The 24,352-nt window shown below is 41.6% G+C and overlaps 1 protein-coding gene across 1 annotated transcript in view; it reads left to right on the top strand.

The window, feature by feature from the left end:
* The window catches only part of LOC130035171 (protein mono-ADP-ribosyltransferase PARP14-like), a 62,903-nt gene that overhangs the window by 35,225 nt on the left and 3,326 nt on the right, over nt 1-24,352 (top strand). The window contains exons 13-16 of the mRNA XM_056126709.1: nt 11,289-11,495; nt 15,287-15,886; nt 17,328-17,461; nt 22,061-22,235. Of these exons, the coding sequence (XP_055982684.1) occupies nt 11,289-11,495; nt 15,287-15,886; nt 17,328-17,461; nt 22,061-22,235 (1,116 nt within the window). The remainder of the gene's footprint in view (nt 1-11,288; nt 11,496-15,286; nt 15,887-17,327; nt 17,462-22,060; nt 22,236-24,352) is intronic.

Below are 24,352 nucleotides of genomic sequence, written 5' to 3'. Positions count from 1 at the left end.
GCCAGTAACGTCTACATTTGTCCCTGTCGCGTGCTAGTGTAGCCCAATGGCATCTGTTCGCTCTGGGAACATGAAGAGCCTCAAACCGATCGTTCATGATCTTCAAGAAGAAGTCTGACCATCTGGTAGGTGGGCGGCCACGCGGTCTTTTGACATCCCGTGGAATCCAGTCGGTGACAGCTCTAGTCCAGCAGTCATCTTTAAATCTCATTACATGACCAGCCCATCTGATTTTTGACACCTTGGCAAATGAGACAGCGTCCCTGATTCTTGATCGTCGACGGATGTCGGAACTCCGGATTTTTTCTCTCATTTGAGTGAAATGAGATATTCCAAGCATAGCTCTTTCTATTCTTCTTTGGGAGACCTGAATAGCGTTCTCATCCTAGTTGTGTAGGGCCCAGGTCTCTGAGGCATATGTTAATGCAGGAAGAACAGTGGAATCAAAGAGATGTGCCCGGAGCCGGAGGTTCTTCGTCCTCTTAGTTATTTCTTCAACGTTTGTGAAGGCATTCCAAGCCGCTCTCTTCCTCCTGCGCAGCTCAGGTGCCAGGTCATTTGTCATGTTGACTTCTCGACCTAGGTACACATAGCTGTTGCATTCGGAGATGGTCGTTCCATTGAGAGCGAATGGGGCATCAGGAACAAGGCTGTTTCTCATAAACATTGTCTTCGTAAGATTCAGCTGTAGTCCTACCTTTCCACACTCACGGTCAAAGTCAGCCAGCATTTGTGCCGCTTGGCTGATGTTTGGTGTTATTAAAACAATGTCATCAGCAAAGCGGAGGTGGTGTAGTTGCCAACCATCTATCTTCACTCCCATTCCTTCACATTCCAGTTGTCGCATGATGTTCTTGAGGGTGGCACTGAAGAGTTTCGGTGAAATGGTATCACCCTGCCGAACCCCTCTCTTGACATCAACGATCACTTCTTTGTAGAATGGTGAGATCCTGGTAGTGAATTCGCAATACAGCTCACGGAGGATCTTGATGTATTGGGCTTGAATGCCCTGATTGGCTAGGGCTTCAATGACCGCTTCCATCTCAACAGAATCAAAGGCCTTCTTTAAATCAATGAACGTTAAACAGAGCGGCATCTTGAACTCCCGAGAAACCTCAATGAGCTTGGTTATCATGTGGATATGGTCGATGGTGCTGAATCCTTTGCGGAACCCGGCTTGCTCGCATGGTTGTCCTTCATCTAGTGTTCTGCCAATCCTATTTAGGATGACTCGAGTGAATAACTTGTAAATGACAGACAATAGGCAGATCGGGCGATAGTTGCCAATGTTATGGATGTCTCCCTTCTTGAACAGTAGTACGGTCCTGCTGGTTTTCCATTGGGGCAGAACCTTGCATTCAGACAGGTAGCGAGTGAAGAGCCGAGCCAGTGTATTGATGAGTACTGACGGCATGGTTCTTCAGGTGTTCAGGTCTGACCTTGTCTGGACCGGGTGCTGTTTGTTTCTTTACCGACGAAATGGCGTGTCAGATTTCGGAAGGGAGAATGTTGGGAACGACATATCCATCCTGTGGAATTTGGTATGTCGGCAAGTGGACATGGCTATCGAAGAGATTTGAGTAGAAGTCATGGATAATCTTCTCCATTGCCGTTCTGGAGGGTGTGATGGATCCATCAGGATGTTGGAGGGCAGTCATCTTGGTCTTGTAGTTGGCGAAGGACAAGCGGGCATTACGAATACTTTTCCCAGCTTCTGCCACATCTACCAGTACTTCTGCTCTTCTCTCTTTGAGGTCTTCCTTGATCGCATCTCTGCACTGCTTTGCGAGCTCAGATGTTAGCTTGTGGTTTCCTGAGGCATGCGCCAAACCACGCTGGCGAATTAGCTCAAGAGTTTTCGAAGATAGGCGATTTTTTGTGGCTATCTCTCTCTTGGCATTCCTTGCACATTCATGGAGGTGCTGAACCAGTCGATCGTATTCCTCGTCAATGTTGTCAACAATGGCATCTTCCCATGTTGCCGCAATAGTGCCAAAGAGTTCCCAGTTGGTGGTCGTTCTGAGAGTTCTCTTTTTGAACTTTACAGCCCTTTCTCCCTGCTCTGTGAAGTAGAATTTTGCACGAAGGAGACGGTGGTCAGATCCTGTTCGAAATTTTGGGACAACAGTGACATCGGTCAGGCAAAACCGTCGATTGAATATGATGTGGTCTATTTTGTTGTGGAATCGTCCACTGGGAGACTCCCATGTCCAACGTTTAGATTCTGCCTTCTGGAACTGTGAGTTACCATGGACGGTCTTGGTCAACATGATGAACTCAGACAGTCTCTCACCCTGTTCGTTCCCTTCTTGGCCATGGGTCCCAATGTGAAGTTCTTCAGCTGATCTTCTCGGTCCTATCTTGGCATTAAAATCACCCACAATGATCTGGTAGAAGGTGTGGTCTTCTTTATAGAACTTCTCCAGCTCCATGTAGAACTTCTCGATTTCTCTTTCATCATAATGAGATGTTGGTGCATAGACAACGAAGATAGAAACTGCAGGCAGTGAGCCACATCTATTCAAATGTAAACGTCCGATTCAGATTGTTAGGCATTTGAATGAATCAATGCTCATGCCCAAGTTTGTGTTGACAAGGACACCTATGCCTCTGCCACCTCTTTTTTATCGCAAGTTCTGAGGAACAATTCTTCTCCAGTGTCGAAAACGGCATGGTGAGATTCGTGCCTTCTTGTCTCAGTCAGACCAATGATGTCGTACTTGATCATTCGCGCTTGTACCATCAGGTCCTCGATGGATGCATCTGATGCTAGCGTACGTGAATTGAAAGTACAGACTATCATTTTTGTCTTCCTTCGTTGTGGCAGCCTAGTTCGGCCTTGAGATTTTGTCGGCCTCTCCTTTCTCATCCTTCTCAGTGCTGCCATGTCAGTGAAGCCTTCAGGGTCAGGTGAATGAGACCAGTTGTAGTTACTGGTTTGGGCATATCGAATACACAACAGATAGCTTGCCAGGCTCTTCCGTGCGGCCGGAATACTCTCGGTAGCTTGCCAGTCTTTCCGAGAGGGATAGAGGCTTTTGGGGCGACCTCTAATCACCCTTGTAGGTGTTACCATATTTGAACCCTATCAAATATGGTACAACAGTTCCAGAAGATGGGTATTTAGTGCAGCTGCGTGGGTCCGGAAAGCGTCCTGGAGTGTGGCGGCGGCTGTGTAGTGGAGGTAGTGTAAACAACAATAGAAAACAAATTGTCTATGGTTGCCTCTTCGGCAGATCTGAGTGTTGGGGTAAAATTCCAAATAATAATGGTGAGTCTGGTGTGGAAATATTGAATGTGATCAAAGTAGAGAAAGAGTAATGTGGAAATCATCTGCCCCGCAGGTAGGGGGAAGGTTTGGGGTGAAGGGTATAATGGGGCTCTTGGTGATGGAGAATGGGCACTGGTGAAGGGACTAGTGTTTCATCATTGTATGACTGGGACTTAAACCCAAAAACTTTGTAACTACTCTCACGGTGATTCAATAATAAGTAAAGTAAAAAAGTAAAGGCCCTCCCGTTGATCATCGATTTGCTCGAGCGGGCCCAGTAACGTCTCCATTGGAGACTTTGTTGTTACTGTGTCTGGCATATCGAATACTCTTGGTAGCTTGCCGGGCTCTCCGAGAGGGGCGGAGGAATCGAACTCGGGTCGGCCATGTTGGCTGCGTGCAAGGCAGACGCCCTACCCGCTGTGCTATCGCTCCAGCCCGATTCAATAATAAATTTATTTTTAAAAAAAGATAAAAGTTAATGATCTTTTGTTCTGACACTTTGGGTCCATGGGACTGGCAAGAGAGCCGGTGGTAGCAGTTTGCCCACTCATTGTACAGCAGACAGAGAAGGAATACAGTCCCTAGAGGGATGGTAAGTACGTGGAGCCATATGAAAAAGACAAGATTGACAAAGAGAAGACATGTGTTTCAGGAGCCTCTGCAGTAGGACTCGCTTTATTACAATCAGACTTAGGTTTATTTATTTTGTTCTTTCTTTCTTTCTTTCTTTCTTCCTTCCTTTTTAAGTTTTTTTAATGAATCACCATGAGGTACAGTTAGACTTACAAATTTTCAGGCTTACATTTTGGTCATACAGTGATCGAGTACCCAACCCTCCACCAGTGCCCATTTTCCATCACCAATGTTCTCAGTATCCCTCCCGCCACCACCACACCATTCCCCTCCCCTGCCTCTGTGGCAGGCACATTCCCTTTTACTCTCTTCTTTTGAGTATTATGGTTTGCAATACAAGTATTATGTGGCCATCATGTTAGGTCTATAGTCTGCTTTCAGCACATATCTCCAATCCCAACCGAGCCTTCCAAGCACCCTTTACTTTGCGGTCCCTTCTCTATTTCAGCTACCTTTTCCCCCAGCATGTGAAGCTGGTCTTCAAGCCATAGAGCAGTCCTCCTGGTCCTTATCTGTACTATCCTATCCTTGGGTGTTAGTCTCCCGTCATTTTACTTTGTATTCCAAAAATGAGTGCAAGTGCAGTCCTTCTATGCCTGTCCCTCTCTTTCTGACTCATTTCACTAGCATTATACTCTCCATGTCGATCCATTTATATACAAATTTTATGACTTTATATTTTCTAACAGTTGCATAGTATTCTATTGTATAGATGTACCGAAGTTTCTTTAACCAGTCATCTGTTCATGGGCACTCAGGTTTTATCCAGATTTTGGCTATTGTAAACAGTGCTGCAATAAACATACAAGTGCAGATGTCATTTTGACCGTACTTTTTTGCACCTCTGGAATATATTTACAGAAGTGTATTGCTGGGTCAAATGGAAGCTTAATTTCTAATTTTTTAAGAAACGTCCATATTTTTTCAAAAAGGGCTGAACCATTCAGCATTCCCACCAACAGTGAAGGAGAGTTCCCTTCTCCCCACATGCATGCCATCACTGGTTCCTTTTGCTCTTTTGGATTTGGGCAGTCTATGGTATGAGATGATATCTCATTGTTGTTCTGATATGCGTCTACCCGATGATTAGTGATAAAGAGCATTTTTTCATGTGCCTTTTAGCCATTCGAATTTCTTCTTTGAGGAAGTTTCTGTTCATTTCATCATCCCATTTTCTGATGGGATTGGATGTTTTCTTCTTGTAGAGTTCAACCAGTGCATTGTATATCCTTGATATTAGCCCCTTATCATATGGGTAATGGGTGAATATCCTTCCCATTCTGTAGGCTATCTCTTTATTCTGGTCACTGTTTTTTTTAAGGTACAAAAGCTTCTTAGTTAAGATAGTCCCATTTGTTTATTTGTTTCCACTTGCTTGGTCAGTGGTGTTTCATCTTTGAAGATACTTTAGCTTCTATGTTGTGGAGGGTAGTTTTTTGTAATTTTCCTTTTATAGGTCCTTCACCTCTTGGGTTAAGCTGATTCTGAGGTACCTGATTTTATGAAATACTCTTGTGAATAGGATTTTTTAATGTCTCTTTCTTCTCTTTTGTTATTTGTATATAAGAAAGCCATGGACTTTTAGGTGTTGATTTTGTAGCCTGCCACTTTACTATAGAGACCTATTGTTTCTGGGAGCTTTTCTGTAGAGTCTTTCGGGTTTTCTAAATATTGTATGATATCGTCTGCAAATAGGGATATCTTGACCTGACCTCTTCCTTTTCTATCTGGATGCCCTTGATATCTTTTACTTGCCTAAATGCTATGGCCAGTACTTCCAGTACTATATTGGATAAGAGTGGCAAAATCAGGCAACCTTGTCTTGTGCCCAAACTTAGAGGGAAAGCGTTTAGATTTTCCTCATTGAAAATGATGCTTGCTGTGGGCTTGTGGTAGAAGACTTTGACTAAGTGGACAGACATAGAGAGTATCATGCTAAGTGAAATGAGTCATAAAGAGAGGGACAGATATAGAAGGACTGCACTCATTTGTGGAGTGTAAAATAACATAATATGAGAATGACACCTAGGGACAGTAGATACAAGGGCCAGGAAGATTTCTCCATAGCTGGAAGCCTGCCTCATGACTAGAGGGGAGAAGGTAGCTGGAATAGAGAAGGGATCACTATGAAAATGATGGTTGGAGGAATTGGTCGGGATGGAAAATGTGTGCTAAAAGTAGATAATGGACCAAACATGATAACCTCTCAGTATTTGTAATGAAAAACAAAATTATCTGCTATGGAGGCAGTGGGAGGGTGAGAAAGGGAAGTTATACCAGGGATATTGGTGGTGGGGAATGTGCACTGGTGGAGGAATGGGTGTTTGATCATTGTGTGACTGAAACTCAAACATGAAAGTTTGTAACTGTCTCATGGTGATTGAATAAAAAAAATTGCTTTAGCTATTCATGGGGGTTTGTTGTTCCATATGAATTTCAGGAGTGTTTGATCAATTTCTTTGAAGAATGTCACGGGTATCCTTATAGGAATTGCATTGAATCTGTCTAATGCTTTGGGAAGTATTGCCATTTTGACAGTATTAATTTTCCCAATCCATGAGCAGGGGATGTGTTTTAATTTCTTCACGTCTTCTTTTATTTCTTGAAGTAGCATTTTGTAGTTTTCTTTATTTAAAGGAGGTCCTTTACCTTTTTAGATAAGCTCATTCTGAGGTATTTGATTTTCTGAGACATGATTATGAATGGTATTGCTTTTTTCATATCACTTTCTTCTCTCTCATTATTTGTGTATAGAAAAGCCATGGTCTTTTGGGTATTTATTTTATAGCCTGCAACTTTACTATACAAGTCTATTGTTTCTAGGAGCTTCTTTGTAGAGGCTTTAGGGTTCTCTAAGTATAGTATCATGTCATCTGCATATAGCGAGAGCTTGATTTCTTCCTTTCCTACTGAATGCCCTTAATGTCTTTTACTTGCCTAACCACTTTTCTAAGTACTTCCATTACTATATGATACTGAGCATCCTTGTTTCATCCCTGATCTTAGAGGGAAGGCTCTTAGTTTTTCCCCATTGAGAATAATGCTTGCCATAGGCTTGTGGTAGATAGCTTTGACTATATTGAGTAAAGTTCCTTCAATACCCATTTTGGTGAGAGTTTTCATCATATACGAGTGCTGAATCTTGTTAAATGCTTTCTCTGCAACTATTGATATGATCATATTGGTTTTTTCTTTTCTTTTATTGATATGATGGAATGTTGATTGACTTGCAAATGTTAAACCATCCTTGCATACTTGGGATGAATCCCATTTGGTCACGGTAGGATCTTCGCATCCGTGTAATTTTCATTTTTGGTGGTGTCTCTGTTTTCTTTTGGTATTAAGAAGATATGTGCCTCATAGAAACTGTTTGGTAGTGTTTCTGTTACTTCAATTTTCCTGGAAAAGCTTGAGAAGAACTGGCAGTAGGTCCAGATCCATGGATCCATGGAACTGGCAGTAGGAAGAATTTGTTTGGAATAATTTACTAGTGAATCCACCTGGGCTTTTGTTTATGGGAAGACTTTTGATTACAGTTTCAATTTCCTTGATAGTAATGGGTCTATTCAGGTATTCCAAATTTTCTTGGTTCAGCCTTGGGAGATTATAGAAATCCAGGAATTTATCCATTTCTTCTAGGTTCTCTTGTTTTGTGGCATATAGGCTTTCAAAGTAATCTCTTACTTTGAGATTTCATTTCCATTACTATATTAAATTCATTTCATTGAGGTTTTTTTTACTATATCCCACCATTGTCTTCTGACTTGGAAGATTTCCTCTGATAAGTCTGCTGTAAATATAAGGGGTGCTCCTTTGTATGTGATTTCCTTCTTTGACTTGTTGCTTGCAGTATTGTGTCTCTATCCATGGTATCTGTCATTCTGATTATGATATGTCTTGGAGTCCTTTTATTAGGGTCTTTTTTAGCTTGGTACCGTTGGGATCCATGGATCTGGATGCCTGTATTCTCTAGCTCTTGGAACTTCTCAGCAATGATATCTTTGACTGTGTATTTTTCATTGGGGTTGCCTCCTTGTCCTTCTGGTACTCTGATTATTCTTATATTGTTCCTCTTGAGTTCATCCCCTAGGTCTCTAACTTGCCCTAGAGCTATTTTGAGGTCTTTTCCCACTATATATTATTGTTTGTATGCTTTCTGCAGCTCATCTTTAAGCTCACTGATTCTATCTTCAGCTGTAGTCATTCTACTGTTGAGAGTACCCACTGAGTTTTTAATTTCATTGACCAAATCTTTTATTAATAACATTTCTATTTGTAGCTTTCTGATTTCTGCTCTCATTTCTTCCTGTACTTTCTTGGTTGGCTGTCTGTTCCACTTTTTCTTTCATGTTATCCTTTAATTTACTGGATGCCTGTTCCACCGTTTCTTTGAGTTAATTGAACATCTTCAACATTTTATCTCTGAATTCTTTATCGGAGAGATCGCATTTGTGGGTCATCCCTTTTAAAGCTTCTGGACTCTTTTCTTCATTCTCTCCTCATGGTGGGGATTTGTGCATGTTGAAGAAACATGTTTTTCATGTTGTTGTGGTAGTCTGGAAGTGGGACCCTCCAGTTCTCTATCAGTATTCCCTTCTCTCTGCAAGAAAGGAGTCCAGATGAGCTCAGTTGATGGTGGTGGCCTTTTTCTACTTCTAGAATAACACCTTTCTCTTTGGAGCTCCTCTGTGACTTATGTGAGGCCTCTAGTGAAGCTTCAGAGGATGTATTTTCTTTCATATTAGGCTTGTACAGCTTGCGTTCACTGTTATTTTGGTGAGATTGGAATAGGCTAGTGGACTATTGGCCTGATGTTTTTGAGATGGCCAGGATATTCTCCACAGAACTAGGTAATAGAGATTGATATGTGAGACCAGAGTGCGGGGAAAGGGGAAAATAACTGAGTCCACCCTGGAGGCCATGCCTCCTGCCACGTTGTAGGTCCCCCTGGGATGCTGAGAGTTGTTGCTGGCTGGGTTCCAGTTTGGGGGGCGTGGGGAATGGATCACTGGCTAGAGAGGTCCTCACACCTGGTGAAAGGTGTCAGAGCCGTGCTGGAAGAGGACTACAAGTCCTCAGGATGCTGGGAGGTGTTGCCCTCTGGGTTCCGGGTTGGGCGTGCTTACGGAATGGGTCACTGGCCAGGGAGATCCTCACACATGGTGGAGGGAGTTGGGGGCACTGGAGGTGGGCTGCAAGTCCAGGTTTATGTTTATGTACCCCGTTTATGGAAACGGGGGAAAATGGATGAACATCTCCAGGGGAAGATTCCCACCCAAGCCCACAAACAGTTGAACAGGGTATTCTGGTTCCTCTGTCTTCCTGGCTGGCTGGCAATTAGCTTGTTTAATGGTCCCTGATGTCAGACAAAGCAGTCAGGTGTTGCAGCTAGCTGTCTGAGGAGGGAGGGAGGAGTCACTGCCGGGAAGCCCATGGGGCCCCCCGGGGAAGGGGCCCCCTACTGCTAGTCAGCTTGGGCAAAGGCTCGGGGGCTACCCTCGGCCCCAGCTTTCCCCCCAGTCAATCCCTGCAGTCCCCACGTAATGATCTATACATATAAGTTCAGTGCTGATTCCATATTCCAGTTGTCTTTTCTCACAAACTTGCTTGGCTACAATATGCCTTACTGTGTTAACAACGTTTTCTATCTAGAACTTTTTACTTCACCATCATGGTATTCTTATTTTCATTCACTTATCAGTTAGTTTGATTAACTGTTTTCTAAGAGTCTGCCATGTGCCTGGCACAATGCTTAAGCACTGGGGGGGGGGGGGGATTAAATTAAAAGGGTCTGGTCTTCTAGATTAAAAGGAATACCCCACCCACTGTGAGAAATGGACATGCACATAAGCAACTTCAATACAGCATGACATGTGTTATATACAGGAAGGGATGTGGCTGGTAGAAGAGAGGAACTGCAAATAAGGCAAAATCCAGTCCATCTTCGATCTTGCTAACTTTCCTTCCTAAATATCTCCCCAACCACCACACCCAACTTTTTCATTTTGGCCTTCTTTCTTTGTTCAAGGCTTGTCTTATGCTGACACTTTTGTCAACCTTCTCAATAGACCCGGCTTCCTGCTCCAGGGCCTCCTCCACAGTCCACACCAAGATTTATCTTTCTCAAGCAATGACCTGTGACCTGGTCCTCTACACACGATAAGGGAAAACACATAACTCTCTCACACAGTTCATTTTGTAGTAGCCCTTCTCAGCATTCATGGAACATATGTTCATCCCTTCTTATCACATCCATGTGTCCTTAGTGCTTGCTGAGCATGTACACTGGGGTGTATCCCAATAGACGTTTACTGAAAGTGAATTAATATATTTGTAATACAATATATTTAAAATATATTTTTATTTTATTTTTTAAATATATTTAAAAATTTTTAAATATTGTGCGATAACAACGGTTTTGCTTCTCCTTTTCCCCCTACCATCTAGTAAAAAATGTAAAATTAGATCTTGTTGGTTTTTTTTATTCGGGGATTCTTTGCATTCCACAATTGTCCCCGTAGCCTGGTAAAAGATGTCTGCTTTCATTTTCTACAATAAAGGTGGATGCGAGGGAATATCAAGTACATCCTGAGTCTATCACATCAGGTTGGTTGGGGAACTTTTACATTGTAGTGCTTACAATGTAAAATTGCCAGATGTCATGGATGCATGGATTTTCATGAGACTTGTAATTAACTCACCTAAGAAGTAGGCTCAGAAATAGGTATGAGTATTCTAAAAATAGGAAAAATATGCATAGGAAGCAAGCCTGAACTCCTTTAGTTGATAAAAATCCTGTTGAGTAGAGTATGGAAAAACTTCCTGAAACTTCACAAATAAATTGCGTGCAAGAAATTATAGATTACACTATAGCCTTATAGGTGTAGAAAACACGATCAATATTATAGTTCCTGGTGTTATGTTAGCTTAGTTTAAATCAGGCAGTTAAATACCTGGAAGAGACAATGTGAGCAAAGTCAAGTTATGATTGAGCAAGGGCAACAATATATTAATTATAGAGCATAGTATTGCAGCTTAAATCAGCCCTTTTTGCTTTTAAAGGATATGTTGACAATGGTGAGATCCATTGATGCATATTTGATATTTGCTCAATAAAATGTGCTCAATGCAACCAAAGATTAGGATTATTGGTCTTTGTGCATTGTCAGATTATTGGCTTCCTGGCATCCTACGACAGAACTCCCCTTTGCATCTAAAACTTTCGAGTGTTTCATTTGTGATTCATTCTTAGAAAAGGCTACCTTAATGAATGCGTGATGAGTGGGAATTTTTATGTAAATAATTAAAACTCAAATTTATTCTTAAGTCCTTTCTAGATGAATCTTCCTTTCCTAAACGTTTGTATTCTTTGGTTCCTCAGGACAAGCCAATCAAGATCCAGTCAAAGTTGCTGAAGGCATCATTGATGCCATTGAAGACTTTAGCAAGAAGGGATCTGTCCAGTCCATCAAAAAAATCAAAGTTGTTCTATTTCAACCACAGTTATTAGATAAATTTTATACCAGCATGAAAAAAAAAGAAGGATCTCAGCTTTCTCCACAGAAGTCTCTGATATCTAAATTTGCATGTAAGTTAACTTTTTTTATGTATAGCACTGTATAGCACTGTCCTCCTGTTGTTCATTGATTTGCTCGAATGGGCACCAGTAACGTCTCACAACAAATTGTAAGACTTGTTGTTACTGTTTTTGGCATATCAAATACGTCAAGATTAGCTTGCCAGGCTTTGCCGTGCGGGTGCGAATATATATCTTTATATATCTTTAATAATGATTAGAAATAGATAATCTTTCCAAACTATTAGTTTCCAAGCTCATTCCCAAATTTTCCAGTCTCATTTACAAAAACATAAAAAAAAATTCTAGAAATAAATATAACACATGATGTTAAATAAATTTACCTGTATGGCCAGAAGAGATAGTATAGGGAGGGATAAGACACTTGCCTTTCATGCAGCTGACTTGGGTTTGACCCCTGGCACCACATATGGTCCCCCAAACACCATCAGGAGTGATGGAGTATTCCCAAAGCACAGAGCCATGAATAAGCCCTCAGGACTGTCAGGTGTGTCCTCCTAAACCAAAAACTAAACCAGGAAAAAGGAAAACTCCATACAAAAAAGTATAAGACATTGATGACAAAAACAATTGATGAGGACATAAAGGGAGCACATAGATTACAATACATAATATTGTTGAAATGTGCACACTACATAAAGTATTTTAAGCAATATCTATCAAAAGTAAATTTTTTACAGAAATTAGACAAACTACTCTAAAATGTTTGTTGAACTACTAAAAATCCTTAATAATCAAATAACTCTTGTCTTGAAAGAAAAAACTGTAGTCCCCATACTTCCTGATCTCACTGTACATCACAAAGCTCTACTAATAAAATATGATATTGGTATAAATACAGACAATACCAGTGATACTGAGAGAGACTACAAAAGCATAAGTAAGCCACTACAGCATATAAGGTCAATTAAGTTACAACAAAGAAACTAAGAATGTACAGCAGGGAAAGGATATTCTCCAACGAATAGTGTTGGGAATACTAAACAGTCATATCCATGCAAAAGAATTAAACCAGACACTTATTTTGCAACACACACACACACACAAATACCAAACCAAAATGATTTTTTCCTTGGTATGGGGTTTGAGCCCTGGTCCCATGCACACAAAGCATGAACTTTACTACTTAGTCATATCCTGCTCCTGCAAATGATTTTAAACTTGAATGTAAAACTGGAAACCATAAAATTATCAGAAGAAAGCATAAAAGATAAGTCTCAGTCATTCAACATGACAGTTATTCTTATATTTGACACCAAAATCAAAGACAGCAAAAATAACCAAGTGGGACCATGTCCTATTAAAAAAACTCAGCAAAGAAATTATCATAAAATGTATATACAACCTATAAGATAAGAGAACATATTTCAAAATTGCATATCTAATAAAGTGATAGTATACAAAAGATGTGAGGAATTCATATAACTAAGTAAAGCAATATGATAAAAAATTACATAATTTGAATAAACATTTTCCTAAAGAAGACATATAGATGTCATCAGGTATGTGAAAAGGTACTCAACATTGCATATTGGGTGTGAGAAGGGGAATGCAAATTAAAATCAGAATCAGATAAATTTCAGTAAAATTACTTTATCAAATTGATAAGAAATAAGAAGCTAGTGGGGTTGTAAAGAAAGGATTCTTTGTGCTCTGTTTGTAGGAACAAAATGGTGAAGGTACTCTGGAAAAAAAGTAGGAAATTCCTCAAAAAAATACAAGTGCCATGGATCACGGTCCTCCCGTTGTTCATTGATTTTCTCAGCGGGCCCAGTAACGTCTCCATCGTGAGACTTGTTGTTACTGTGTTTGGCATATCGAATACATCACGGGTAGCTTGCCAGGCTCTGCCGTGCGGGCGAGATACTCTCGGTAGCTTGCCGGGCTCTTCGAGAGGTGCCGAGGAATCGAACTCAGGTCGGCCATGTTGGCTACATGCAAGGCAAACGCCCTACCCGCTGTGCTATGGCTCCAGCCCACCTTCTTAGTGCGTCAGTCTCACAAGTACCATATGATTCTGCAATTCTACTTATGGACATTTACTGTTAGGATAAGGGTTTCATTGTATATATATATCAGCCTATTACTAAGTGGTACAAAAAAGCAATTTTCAGGGCCCCAGATGTGACTCATTTGTAGAGAACCTATCTTGCATGTCTGAGACCAGAGCTCAATCCATGGGGCTGCCGTGGTTGTCATTAGTGTCAAAAATACTATAAAATGTGTGTGAATACACAACCCAGTGTAGACCCCTGAACTTTGCAACAACAAAGTTAAGAAAATATAACAAGGGATTCTTGTTACTTGTGACAATAAGGAAGGGCCTTGAGGACATCATGTTTGTTGAAAAAACGTGTGACAGAAATAAAATACTGTATAAATTTTACTATTTGTGCAATCTGGAAAAAAAATTCATAGAAATTTTTCACTCTAGGGCTGGAGCGATAGCACAGCGGGTAGGGCGTTCGCCTTACAAGCGGCCAACATGGCCGACCCGAGTTCGATTCCTCCGCCCCTCTCGGAGAGCCCGGCAAGCTACTGAGAGTATTCGATATGCCAGACACAGTAACAACAAAGTCTCCAATGGAGACGTTACTGGGCCCGCTCGAGCAAATCGACGATCAATGGGAGGGCCTTTACCTTTACCTTTACCTTTCACTCTAGAGAAGCCAGTGTACTCTCTTGAACATGTGTTCTACTCTTTCTCTCCTTTCACATCATTCGAGGTAAGTTCCTTTAAATAAAAACCTATATTGATCTGAAAAAATAAATAAAATTACATTTATAACACAAACTTATAGATACAGAGAACAGATTGGTGGTCACCAGGGGCATACAGGTAGTGATAGACAAAATGCATGAGCAGGCCTTGCGGGTGCAAACTCCCAGTTATAAAATAAATAGTCCTTTTCTCTGGGGTAATCTCTGGAGTGGGGCAGGCCAAGCTCCCACCGGGCCAAAACCCCAGCAGCCTCACTCGCACTCCAACAGCTACCACTATGCCTATGACCAGACTCTACCACCTCATAGCTGAGCTCCACAGAGATGCCAAACTGCCAAAAATTTCAGGTACACTGGATATCTTTTGGCTGGGAACTTCAAGCCTTCATGAAGTTGGGGGCGAGGGACCACCCCACCCCCTGCCCCACCCCCATACTTGTGGAATCCCCTGAAGCCACACGTGTGTTCCATCACTGCCGCCATGTAAGCTCACTTCCCAGTTTAATATTCTGAATTTTCTGGAGTGTTGCCGCAAATGCAACATCTCCAAACTCTACAAATTGAATATCCCAGTAAAAGGACAGCAGATTGGATCATCAAACCAGCTAAACTCAATTAACACAGACATTAATATAAAAGACTCAGGTAGCAACAACAGCTTAGTAAACCCCCAGACATGGACTTACTGTCCCCACTCTGAGATACAATTTTCACAAATTTTCTTTACTGAAATATTTTTTGATAATTCCATTAGCAATATAGTGGTCACAGGCAATATAAAATAGATTATTTAGGGCCTGCTACTGGGGCAGGTTTGAGGAATGGTTGGGAAAATGGGGACAATGGTGGAAGGAAGGTCATAGTAGTGGTGGGATTGGTGTTGGAATATTGAATGCCTGTAACAAATAATCATAAACAACTTTGTAAACCACAGTGTCTAATAAAGCAAAAAAAATTAAACATTTTAAAAAATAAAATTAAATAGGTCTTTGAGATATACATCATGATGATTTTTTTCAAGACAATAGCTAATTTTCTGTTCTTTTCATTTCTTATTCTAGCATTATTCAACCTTTCAAAGTCATCACCACCCAAAAAGGATCCATTGGTTTTAGAAAATAAAACAGAACTCACATTTTTTCAGGTGTGTGGTGAGAATATAAAACAAGTGGAAAATGCCCTTTCCTGGATAAAGAATCTGATTATAAAGGAACAGTGTTCTTTTACCATTGAAGATGAGTGTATCAAAGACTTTGATGTAAAAGAATTCCAGGAATTGAATGAATTACAGAAGAAATTAAATATTACAATCTCATTGGACCATAAGAAACCTTCAATTGAGGTTGAAGGAATTAGCAGAGATGTGATGGAGGCTAGAAATAAAGTTGAATTAATAATCAAGAGAGTTAGATTGGACAAAGAAGAGGAATACAGAGCAGATTGTATCAATGAATTTGTTGAATGGCAATATAGCTACCACAATACTTTTTATCGTTTTGAAAAAATGACTAATTTGCAATTGGAGGATGCGAGGAGGGCAAAGAGAAAGACAGTTGATATCAAAATCAAAGATCAGACCTACACAGTGGACTTCAGCACATATACTGCCAAAAATGCCAAAGGAGAAACTCTGACTATTCAGCGCCTCACAAAAGCTGACGGTGAGTCAAAAGTTCATATTCGTTGCTTACTGTTTCAAATCAACTTTAGACTTAACATTGTTTTGTACATACACCAAAATTGTATTCAGATAAATAAAATTCCTATAGCTTTCTTGGAATCAAACAAAAACTTTGTCTGAGCTTAAGAAGTCCCGTAATGGCTGGTCAAGTATGATGTTGGCATGCATCAGCCTGAAGATGACCAAGGTTTAGTCATAGCAGCCAGACCTTGCTTGACTTCCCATCCCTCCAGTTTACTGGCTTCTCAGAGTCATTTCTGCTGGAAAGGAAATGGCTGCTTCCCTCAGGAGAGCAAAATCCCTGGACTTCCAAGTAAAGTGAGCCCACTTTTCTAGAACAGAAGGGAGAAGGCAGCAGGGGCATAGCACTCTGTGTGTGTCTGAATGACAACCAGGAAGGATCAGGAGCTTGACTGCAGCCAGAAATCACTTCCTCCTTTGACCTCAGCAAAGGTTCCTTAGCATGCACATCAGGAAGAAACAGATTCTCTGAACAGATTTGCTCCCCTAAAATGGGGTTTATCTTGGGCAGGAGTGGTAGTAAATGGGGAGTGTGCTTGCCTTGCATGCAGCCAACCCTGATTCAATGTCCAGTACCACATGTGGTCCCCCAAGCCAGCCAGGAGTAAAGCCTGAGAACCACTGAATGTGTCCCCAAAACCAAGGGGGGCTTATCTTATGTAGACACCATTCCTGCCCCGAATAATATAAGTTCTCCTATACAATTAGAAAATTGACTTCCAGTACAGAGATGAATGACCATCTCCTGTAAGATCACTGTGAATTAATGATAGCCCTAGTGGAATGACAAATCCGTATGGTATTTGTTTAGCAGAAGAGGAGGCAAAGCTGCCACCACCACCTGCCATAGAACATAACCTGTCACCCACCTAAATCCTATGGACAAGGTGAAAAGGAATAAAAGAACAGGTGGAAGGCCTTGTGGTCGTGAGAATCCTTGCAAAAATAAAAAAAAAATTATTTACACATTTTTAAATAAGACAATAGTGATTATTTAAATATTGTAGAGAAAACATCTGTTGTCAAATTATTAAACAACAGATTAGCGAGTGAACATAATATATACTGAACTAACCTATAAACAAACTATATTCAACAAACAACCCAAAAACCTGGGCACCATCAAATACTTAAGTTGCAGGTACAGAGGTTTCACTTTTCAGAATTATTCTTCCAGTAAAATATTTTAAGGAAGTAATAAGGTTGACTCTAATATATGTTGTCGTGGTCAACACTTAAAAAATACATTTTCCTAGAAGGATAATGAACTTCTTGAATACATTGAGTGGGTGCTTAGAAAGCAAGAGAACAGTGACAGCTTTGCAAAGCACACCAGGAATGTGGACGGTGTAGGTGAGTCTTCCCAGATGTGAACGGTCCCTAAAATGTGTTCATTGCAGTTGATATTCCTTCACACTGGAGTGATATGAAGCAACAAAATGCCTGTGTGGTTAACCTACCGCCTAATCATCCAGAGTACAACATGGTGGCAAGTGAATTTAATAAGACATGTGCAACCTTCGTCATAGAGAAGGTAAGCCTGAGGATGTGGGGTTTCTTAATAATGGACATAGGTAGCATCATGGTACTGCATAAATATATTTTCACTGGCTTCCTGTGAAATACTTAGCAAAAATTAGTAGGTTTTGTGTCTGTATGATTAGCTTTTGGGGGTTGGGCATACCCAGCTGTGCTCAGGGCTTACTCCTGGCTCTGCACCCAGGGATCAATCCAGGAACAATATGTGGTGTCAGGGATCAACCCTTGGTCCCATGCAAGGCAAATACTTACCTACTGTCTATCAATCTGGCCTACAGAATATTTATTTATTTTAATTTTTTATTAAAGCACTGTGATTTACAAAGTTATTCATTGTTTGAGTTTAGACATACAGTATTGCAGCACTGATCCCCGCCCCCCACCAGTGTCAACTTCCCTCCACCAGTGTAGCCAGGTTCCTTTCCATATTCCACCTCACCCCACCCCCCCTCCAGCTGCCCTCTTGACAGGCCCCTTTCTAAGTTCAGCGGTTAAAGTTTGAGTCTCTTGATTTCAGTGTTGTTGACTCTGTGGTTGGGTTAATTGGTTCTGTCATTTCTCAACACCACCTTTGTACATGAATCTCCTGACCTGGCCCCCAGTACTTCTCACCTGTCTTTTCTCCAACACCTCTCCACACTTTCCTTTTCCTTGTTGTACTCTGGGTCCAAAGTTGATCTAGGCACCCCCCCTTTTAAAACATTGAATTCTCTCATCCAGTTATTCTACATATCACTTCTAAGTGAAATCATTCTGTTTTTCTTCTTCTGGCTTACTTCATTTAACAAATCTTCCAGTTCCATCCATGTTTCCAAGAACTGCATGATTTCATCACTCCTAACAGCTGTGTAGTATTCCTTTGTGTATATATACCACATCCTAAGGATCTACTTATCTGTTGTTATACATCTAGGTTGATTCCAAACCTTAGCTATTGTCCTGGGTGCTGCAATGAATAATGATGTGCATATGTTCTTTTGAATGAATGTTTTTCTGTCCTGGGGCTAGATACACAAAAGCAGACTTGCTGGGTCATATACATAATATGTATTTTTAAAACAAATTTTATACGGCTGGAGTGATAGCACAGCGATAGGGCATTTACCTTGCACGTGGCTGACAGAGGTTTGATTCCTCTGCCCCTCTCAGAGAGCCCAGCAAGCTACCGAGAGTATCCCTCCTGCACGGCAAAGCCTGACAAGCTCCCCGTGGTGTGTTTGATATGTCAAAAACAGTAACAAGTCTCACAATGGAGATGTTACTGGTGCCCGCTCGAGCAAATTGATGAACAACTGGAAGTCAGTGCTACAGTGCTACAGTGCTATTGCTTTACAATCCAACAAGATTTCAGCAGAACTGCTTCACACCCTATAGATGAAAAAAGCCTTACCCCACACAGCAACAAAGCACTACTGCCATCACCCTATCAGAATGACTGCCTTTACCTACTCTTCTCCCACCCTACCCTTCCTCTTCTAACCACTGTAGTCTTGGAGTCTGAGAGTTATTTTTGTTGTGCTTTGTCCATTTGCTGTGGTTATTATATTCTACCTACGAATGTAACCATCAGCAATAATTATCTTTTATTACTGACATATTTCACTTATCTTAGTCACCTCAGGTCTTTCCATGTGTCACAAAAGGTGCAGTTTCATCTTAGAGTAATAACATTTATTCTATGTTCATATTGCCCTAATCATGCGTAATCTCCTGATCTCAGAGCTAAGCACAGTCAGGCATATTAGTAATTGGAGGGGAATATATTGAAAGGTAATTAGAGTTAGAGAAGATTAGCCGAAGACTCCACATCGGGTCCCATGACCTAGAATGAAACGAACAGTCTCTGAGAGACTGTCACACAGAGTTCATCATGTCGACCAAGACCATCCATGGTAACTCAGTTCCAGAAGGCCGAATCTAAATGTTGGACATGGGAGTCTCCTGGTGGACAGTTCCACAGTGAAATTGACTACAATTCAATCGATGGTTTTGCCTGACCGATGTTGCTGTTGTCCCAAAATTCCAAATGGAATTGGACCACTGTCTCCTCCGTGCAAAATTCTACTTCATAGAGCGGGGAGAAAGGGCTGCAAAATTTAAGAAGAGAACTCCCGGAATGAGCACCAACTGGGAGCTCTTTGGCACTATTGCGACATGGGAAGATGCCGTCATTGACAACATTGACGAAGAATACGATCAACTGGTTCAGCACTTCCATGATTATGTGAGGAACACCGAGGGAGAGAAAGCCACAAAACGACCCCTATCTTCAAAAACTCTTGAGCATATTCGTCAATGTGGCTGGATGCGAGCCTCAGGCATCCACAAGCTAATGTCCAAACTCACAAAGCAGTGCAGAGATGCAATAAAGGAAGATCTCAGAGAAGAGCAGCAGTGCTGGCAGATGCGGGAGAAGATGGGAAAAGCATTCGCAATGCCCCCCGTCCTTCACCAACTACAAGACCAAGATGACTACCCTCTGACGTCCTGATGGATCTATCACATCTCCAGGAGGGCAATGGAGAATATTATCCATGACTTCTACTCGGATTTCTTCGATAGTCATGTCCACCTGCCCACATACCAAATTCCAAAGGATGGGTATGTCATTCCCAACATTCTCCCTTCCAAAATCTGACATGCCATTTTGTCAGTAAAGAAGCAAAAGCACCCGGCCTAGACAAGGTCAGACACAAACACCTGAAGAATCTGCCGTCAGTACTCATCAATACACTGACTTGGCTCTTCACACACTACCTGTCTGAATACAAGATTCCGTTCCAATGGAAAACCAGCAGGACTGTTCTACTGTACAAGAAGGGAGACATCCACAAAATTGGCAACTATCGCCCAATCTGCCTGTTCTTAGTTGTCTACAACAAGCTATTTACTCAAGTCATCCTGAATAGGATTGGCAGAACACTAGATGAAGGACAACCATGCAAGCAAGCCTGGTTCCAAAAAGAATTCAGCACAATTGACCATATCTACACAGTAACCAAGCTCACTGAGGTTTTTCAGGAGTTCAAGATGCCACTCTGTCTTATGTGCATTGATTTAAAGAAGGCCTTTGATTCTGTTGAGACTGAAGCGGTCATCGAAGCCCTAGCCAAACAGGGTGTTCAAACTTAATACATCAGGATCCTCAGTGAGCTGTATTACAGATTCACTACCAGGATCTCACCATTCTACAAGGAAGTGATCATCAATGTCAAGAGAGGGGTTCAGCAGGGTGATACTATTTCACTGAGACTCTTCAGTGCCACTGTCAAGAGTGTCATTGAAACGACTGGAATGGGAAGGAATGGGAGTGAAGATAGACCACATCCGCTTTGCTTATGACATTGTTCTAATAACACCAAACATTAGCCAAGCAGCACAAATGCTGGCTGACTTCGACTGTGAGTGTGGAAAGGTCAGACTGAGGGATTCAGCCTCAGAGACCTGGGCCCTGTGAAAACAGGATGAGAACGCTATTTGTGTCTCCCAAAGAGGAATGGAAAGAGCTATGCTTGGAGTATCACGTTTCACTCAAGTAAGAGAAGGAATCTGGAGTTCCAACCTCCATCAGTGATCGAGAATCAGGGATGCTGTATCATTTGCCAAGGCATTGAAAATCAGATGGGCTGGGCACGTAATGCGATTTGAAGACGACTGCTGTACTAGAGCTATTACTGACTTTATTCCATGGGACGTCAACAGATTGCGTGGCCACCCACCTACTAGATGGTCAGAGTTCTTTGTCAAGACCCTGAATGAATGGTTTTAGGCAATTTGTGTTCCTGGAGAAAGTAGACACCACTGGCTACACTAGCACGCGACAGGGAAGAATGGAGATGTTACTGGCGCCCTCTTGAGCAAATCAATGAGTAACGGGATGTCAAGTGATCAAGTGATCAAGATTTAGATTCCAGATTGATTTCATATCACCATAATAGATCTTATGTCCCCATAAGAAGTCAGTTATTATATAATAGCATGCTGTATTATAATATTAAAAACCATATTTACTTGGAGAAACAATATAATAAAATTTATAGATAAGATTTCAATGCTAGATTAGGTATCTTAAAAAGTCTAATTAGTTATCTAATACAGATGGTGATGTGACATCTTCCTAGATAATTATTATGTGTTATGGCCCCACTCTTCAAAGGACTAGAATTTTTATTCATTAATGTCCTTCTTTTCTAGACAGCTTAGTGCTCTCCCAGTGTTAGAACATTGCTAAAGCAGTATCCTGGAAGAAGAGAGGAGAAAGAGGTAGAAAGCATTAGAAGAAGTAAGTTATCAGAATCCAAGTTAAAAAGCAGAAGTTGATATGATTAGGAACATATTTTGTCCATTCAAAATCTGAACATTATTTGCACTCATGGGCTGCATGAAAGATGTTTAGAAACAGTAAATCAGTATTTTTCATATTGCCTGTTTTGTGAAACACTTCATCTAAAAAATAAGGTTTCTGGGTGTAGAATGCTACTGACTGGCATTGAGTTTGTTCTTATTGTAGTATTTATTTATGAAAAATAATAGTTTTGTTTCATTTGCTGTATCTTGCCAAGTACTGCTAAAACATTTCTTGGTTGATTTTCAGATTGAAAGGATCCAGAATCTAGATCTCTGGAATAGTTACCAGATAAAGAAGAGAACCATGAATGCCAAGAATGGCAATACGATAAATGAAAAGCAGCTCTTCCATGGGACAGATGCAGACTCAGTGCCCCACGTCAATAAAAACGGCTTTAACCGCAGTTATGCTGGAAAGAATGGTAAGAAAGCAGGTTATCTGACTTCTCTAAAAACAGTGTCAGCCATAAGAACACACATGGGTGTGTTTAAGCACAAAAATGACAGACTTGGTGTGGAAAAATTGTTTTTAAACACACACACAGAGTCACACACACAATGAAGCTTTATTGAGGGATCAGTACAAAACACATAGCAAAATAAAGTGTCAGGGGGAAAAATCTTCTCAAAGGACAACTGTAAACGAACCAAATATCTCATGCAACTTCTGTCTGCTCATTATGAGAGGATGCCTATCAATCCATACTGTACCGTTCTTGGAGGTGGATAACCAAAATCCAGGGTGTTGGTAGAAATGGAGAGGAAGGTTAATGTATCCACAACTGTAGTAAAATAGAGACCCAGGGGTGGTATGAAATACCGACCAAGAAATGGAGAACCAGGATTAGGGAACACAGATCTCTAGGACTCCTGTGAGCCCCTTCACAGAGGAGGAAAGATCCATGCACCTCCTGACACAGGGTACTGTGAGCAGACCACAAATCCTAGTTGTTCCGTTGCACACAGGCATGCTAGGCTGTTCCCTCTCCTTACCCCATGGTGATCCAGAGAAGTTTGCTGTCAGCGATAAATCATCATGGCTGCATATATGTGTGGCTTGGTCTGGAGGAGGGGTCTGGGATCACAGATCTTGTTCTCAGACTAGTAAAAAGGCCAGTCACAATAGAAAGAAGGACAGCAAAGGGTTTTATACTTAGGCTGTCTTGTCCCCATCCTTATCCCTCAGAGACTTGATGACTGAAAGAAGCCTTTGAGAGATAGGACCTTCAAACTTTAAACATTCAATGTCCTGGAAAACAAAAACAAAAAATACCCACGGAACAACAAACTAGAGAGCCAACACCTCCTACTGTAAAAACAAAGGGAAAAACTTAAATTCTGAGACAGATTGAATGAAAAATAATCACTTAATCACTTAACTTCCCGTTAGTCGTCGATTTGCTCGAGCGGGCGCCAGTAACGTCTCCATTTGTCCCTGTCGCGTGCTAGTGTAGCCCAATGGCATCTGTTCGCTCTGGGAACATGAAGAGCCTCAAACCGATGGTTCATGATCTTCACGAAGAAGTCTGACCATCTGGTAGGTGGGCAGCCACGCGGTCTTTTGACATCCCGTGGAATCCAGTCAGTAACAGCTCTAGTCCAGCGGTCATCTTTAAATCTCATTACGTGACCAGCCCATCTGATTTTTGACACCTTGGCAAAGGAGACAGCGTCCATGATTCTTGATCGTCGATGGATGTCGGAACTCCAGATTCTTTCTCTCATTTGAGTGAAACGTAATATTCCAAGCATAGCTCTTTCAATTCCTCTTTGGGAGACCCGAATAGCGTTCTCATCCTGTTTGCGTAGGGCCCAGGTCTCTGAGGCATATGTTAATGCAGGAAGAACAGTGGAATCAAAGAGATGTGCCTGGAGCCGGAGGTTCTTCGTCCTCTTAGCTATTTCTTCGACGTTCTTGAAGGTGTTCCAAGCCGCTCTCTTCCTCCTGCGCAGTTCGGGTGCCAGGTCATTTGTCATGTTGACTTCTCAACCTAGGTACACATAGCTGTTGCAATCTGGACGGCACTGCCACCGAGTCCCGGCCAAGTGCCAGCTCGCTGCAACACGCCACACAGCCACCGCCACGGAAGAAACGGCCTGAGGACTTCAAGTTTGGGAAGATTTTGGGAGAAGGCTCTTTCTCCACTGTCGTCCTGGCCCGAGAACTGGCAACCTCCAGAGAATATGCTATTAAAATCCTAGAGAAGCGGCACATTATCAAGGAGAACAAGGTCCCATACGTGAACCGAGAGAGAGACGTGATGTTGCGCCTGGATCACCCCTTCTTTGTGAAGCTCTACTTCACGTTTCAGGAAGATGAGAAGCTGTATTTTGGCCTTAGTTATGCCCAAAATGGAGAACTCCTTAAATACATTCGCAAAATCGGCTCATTTGATGAGACATGCACTCGCTTTTACACAGCTGAGCTGGTGTCTGCTCTCGAGTACCTGCATGGCAAGGGCGTCATTCACAGGGACCTGAAACCAGAGAACATCTTGTTAAATGAAGACATGCACATTCAGATCACTAATGAAAAATA

This window comes from Sorex fumeus, unplaced genomic scaffold (assembly GCF_029834395.1).
Source record: "Sorex fumeus unplaced genomic scaffold, SorFum_2.1 ptg000063l, whole genome shotgun sequence".
NCBI classification, from domain to species: Eukaryota; Metazoa; Chordata; class Mammalia; order Eulipotyphla; family Soricidae; genus Sorex; species Sorex fumeus.
Note: the sequence above shows the minus strand (reverse complement) of the source record. Positions and strands in the feature narration are given on the sequence as shown.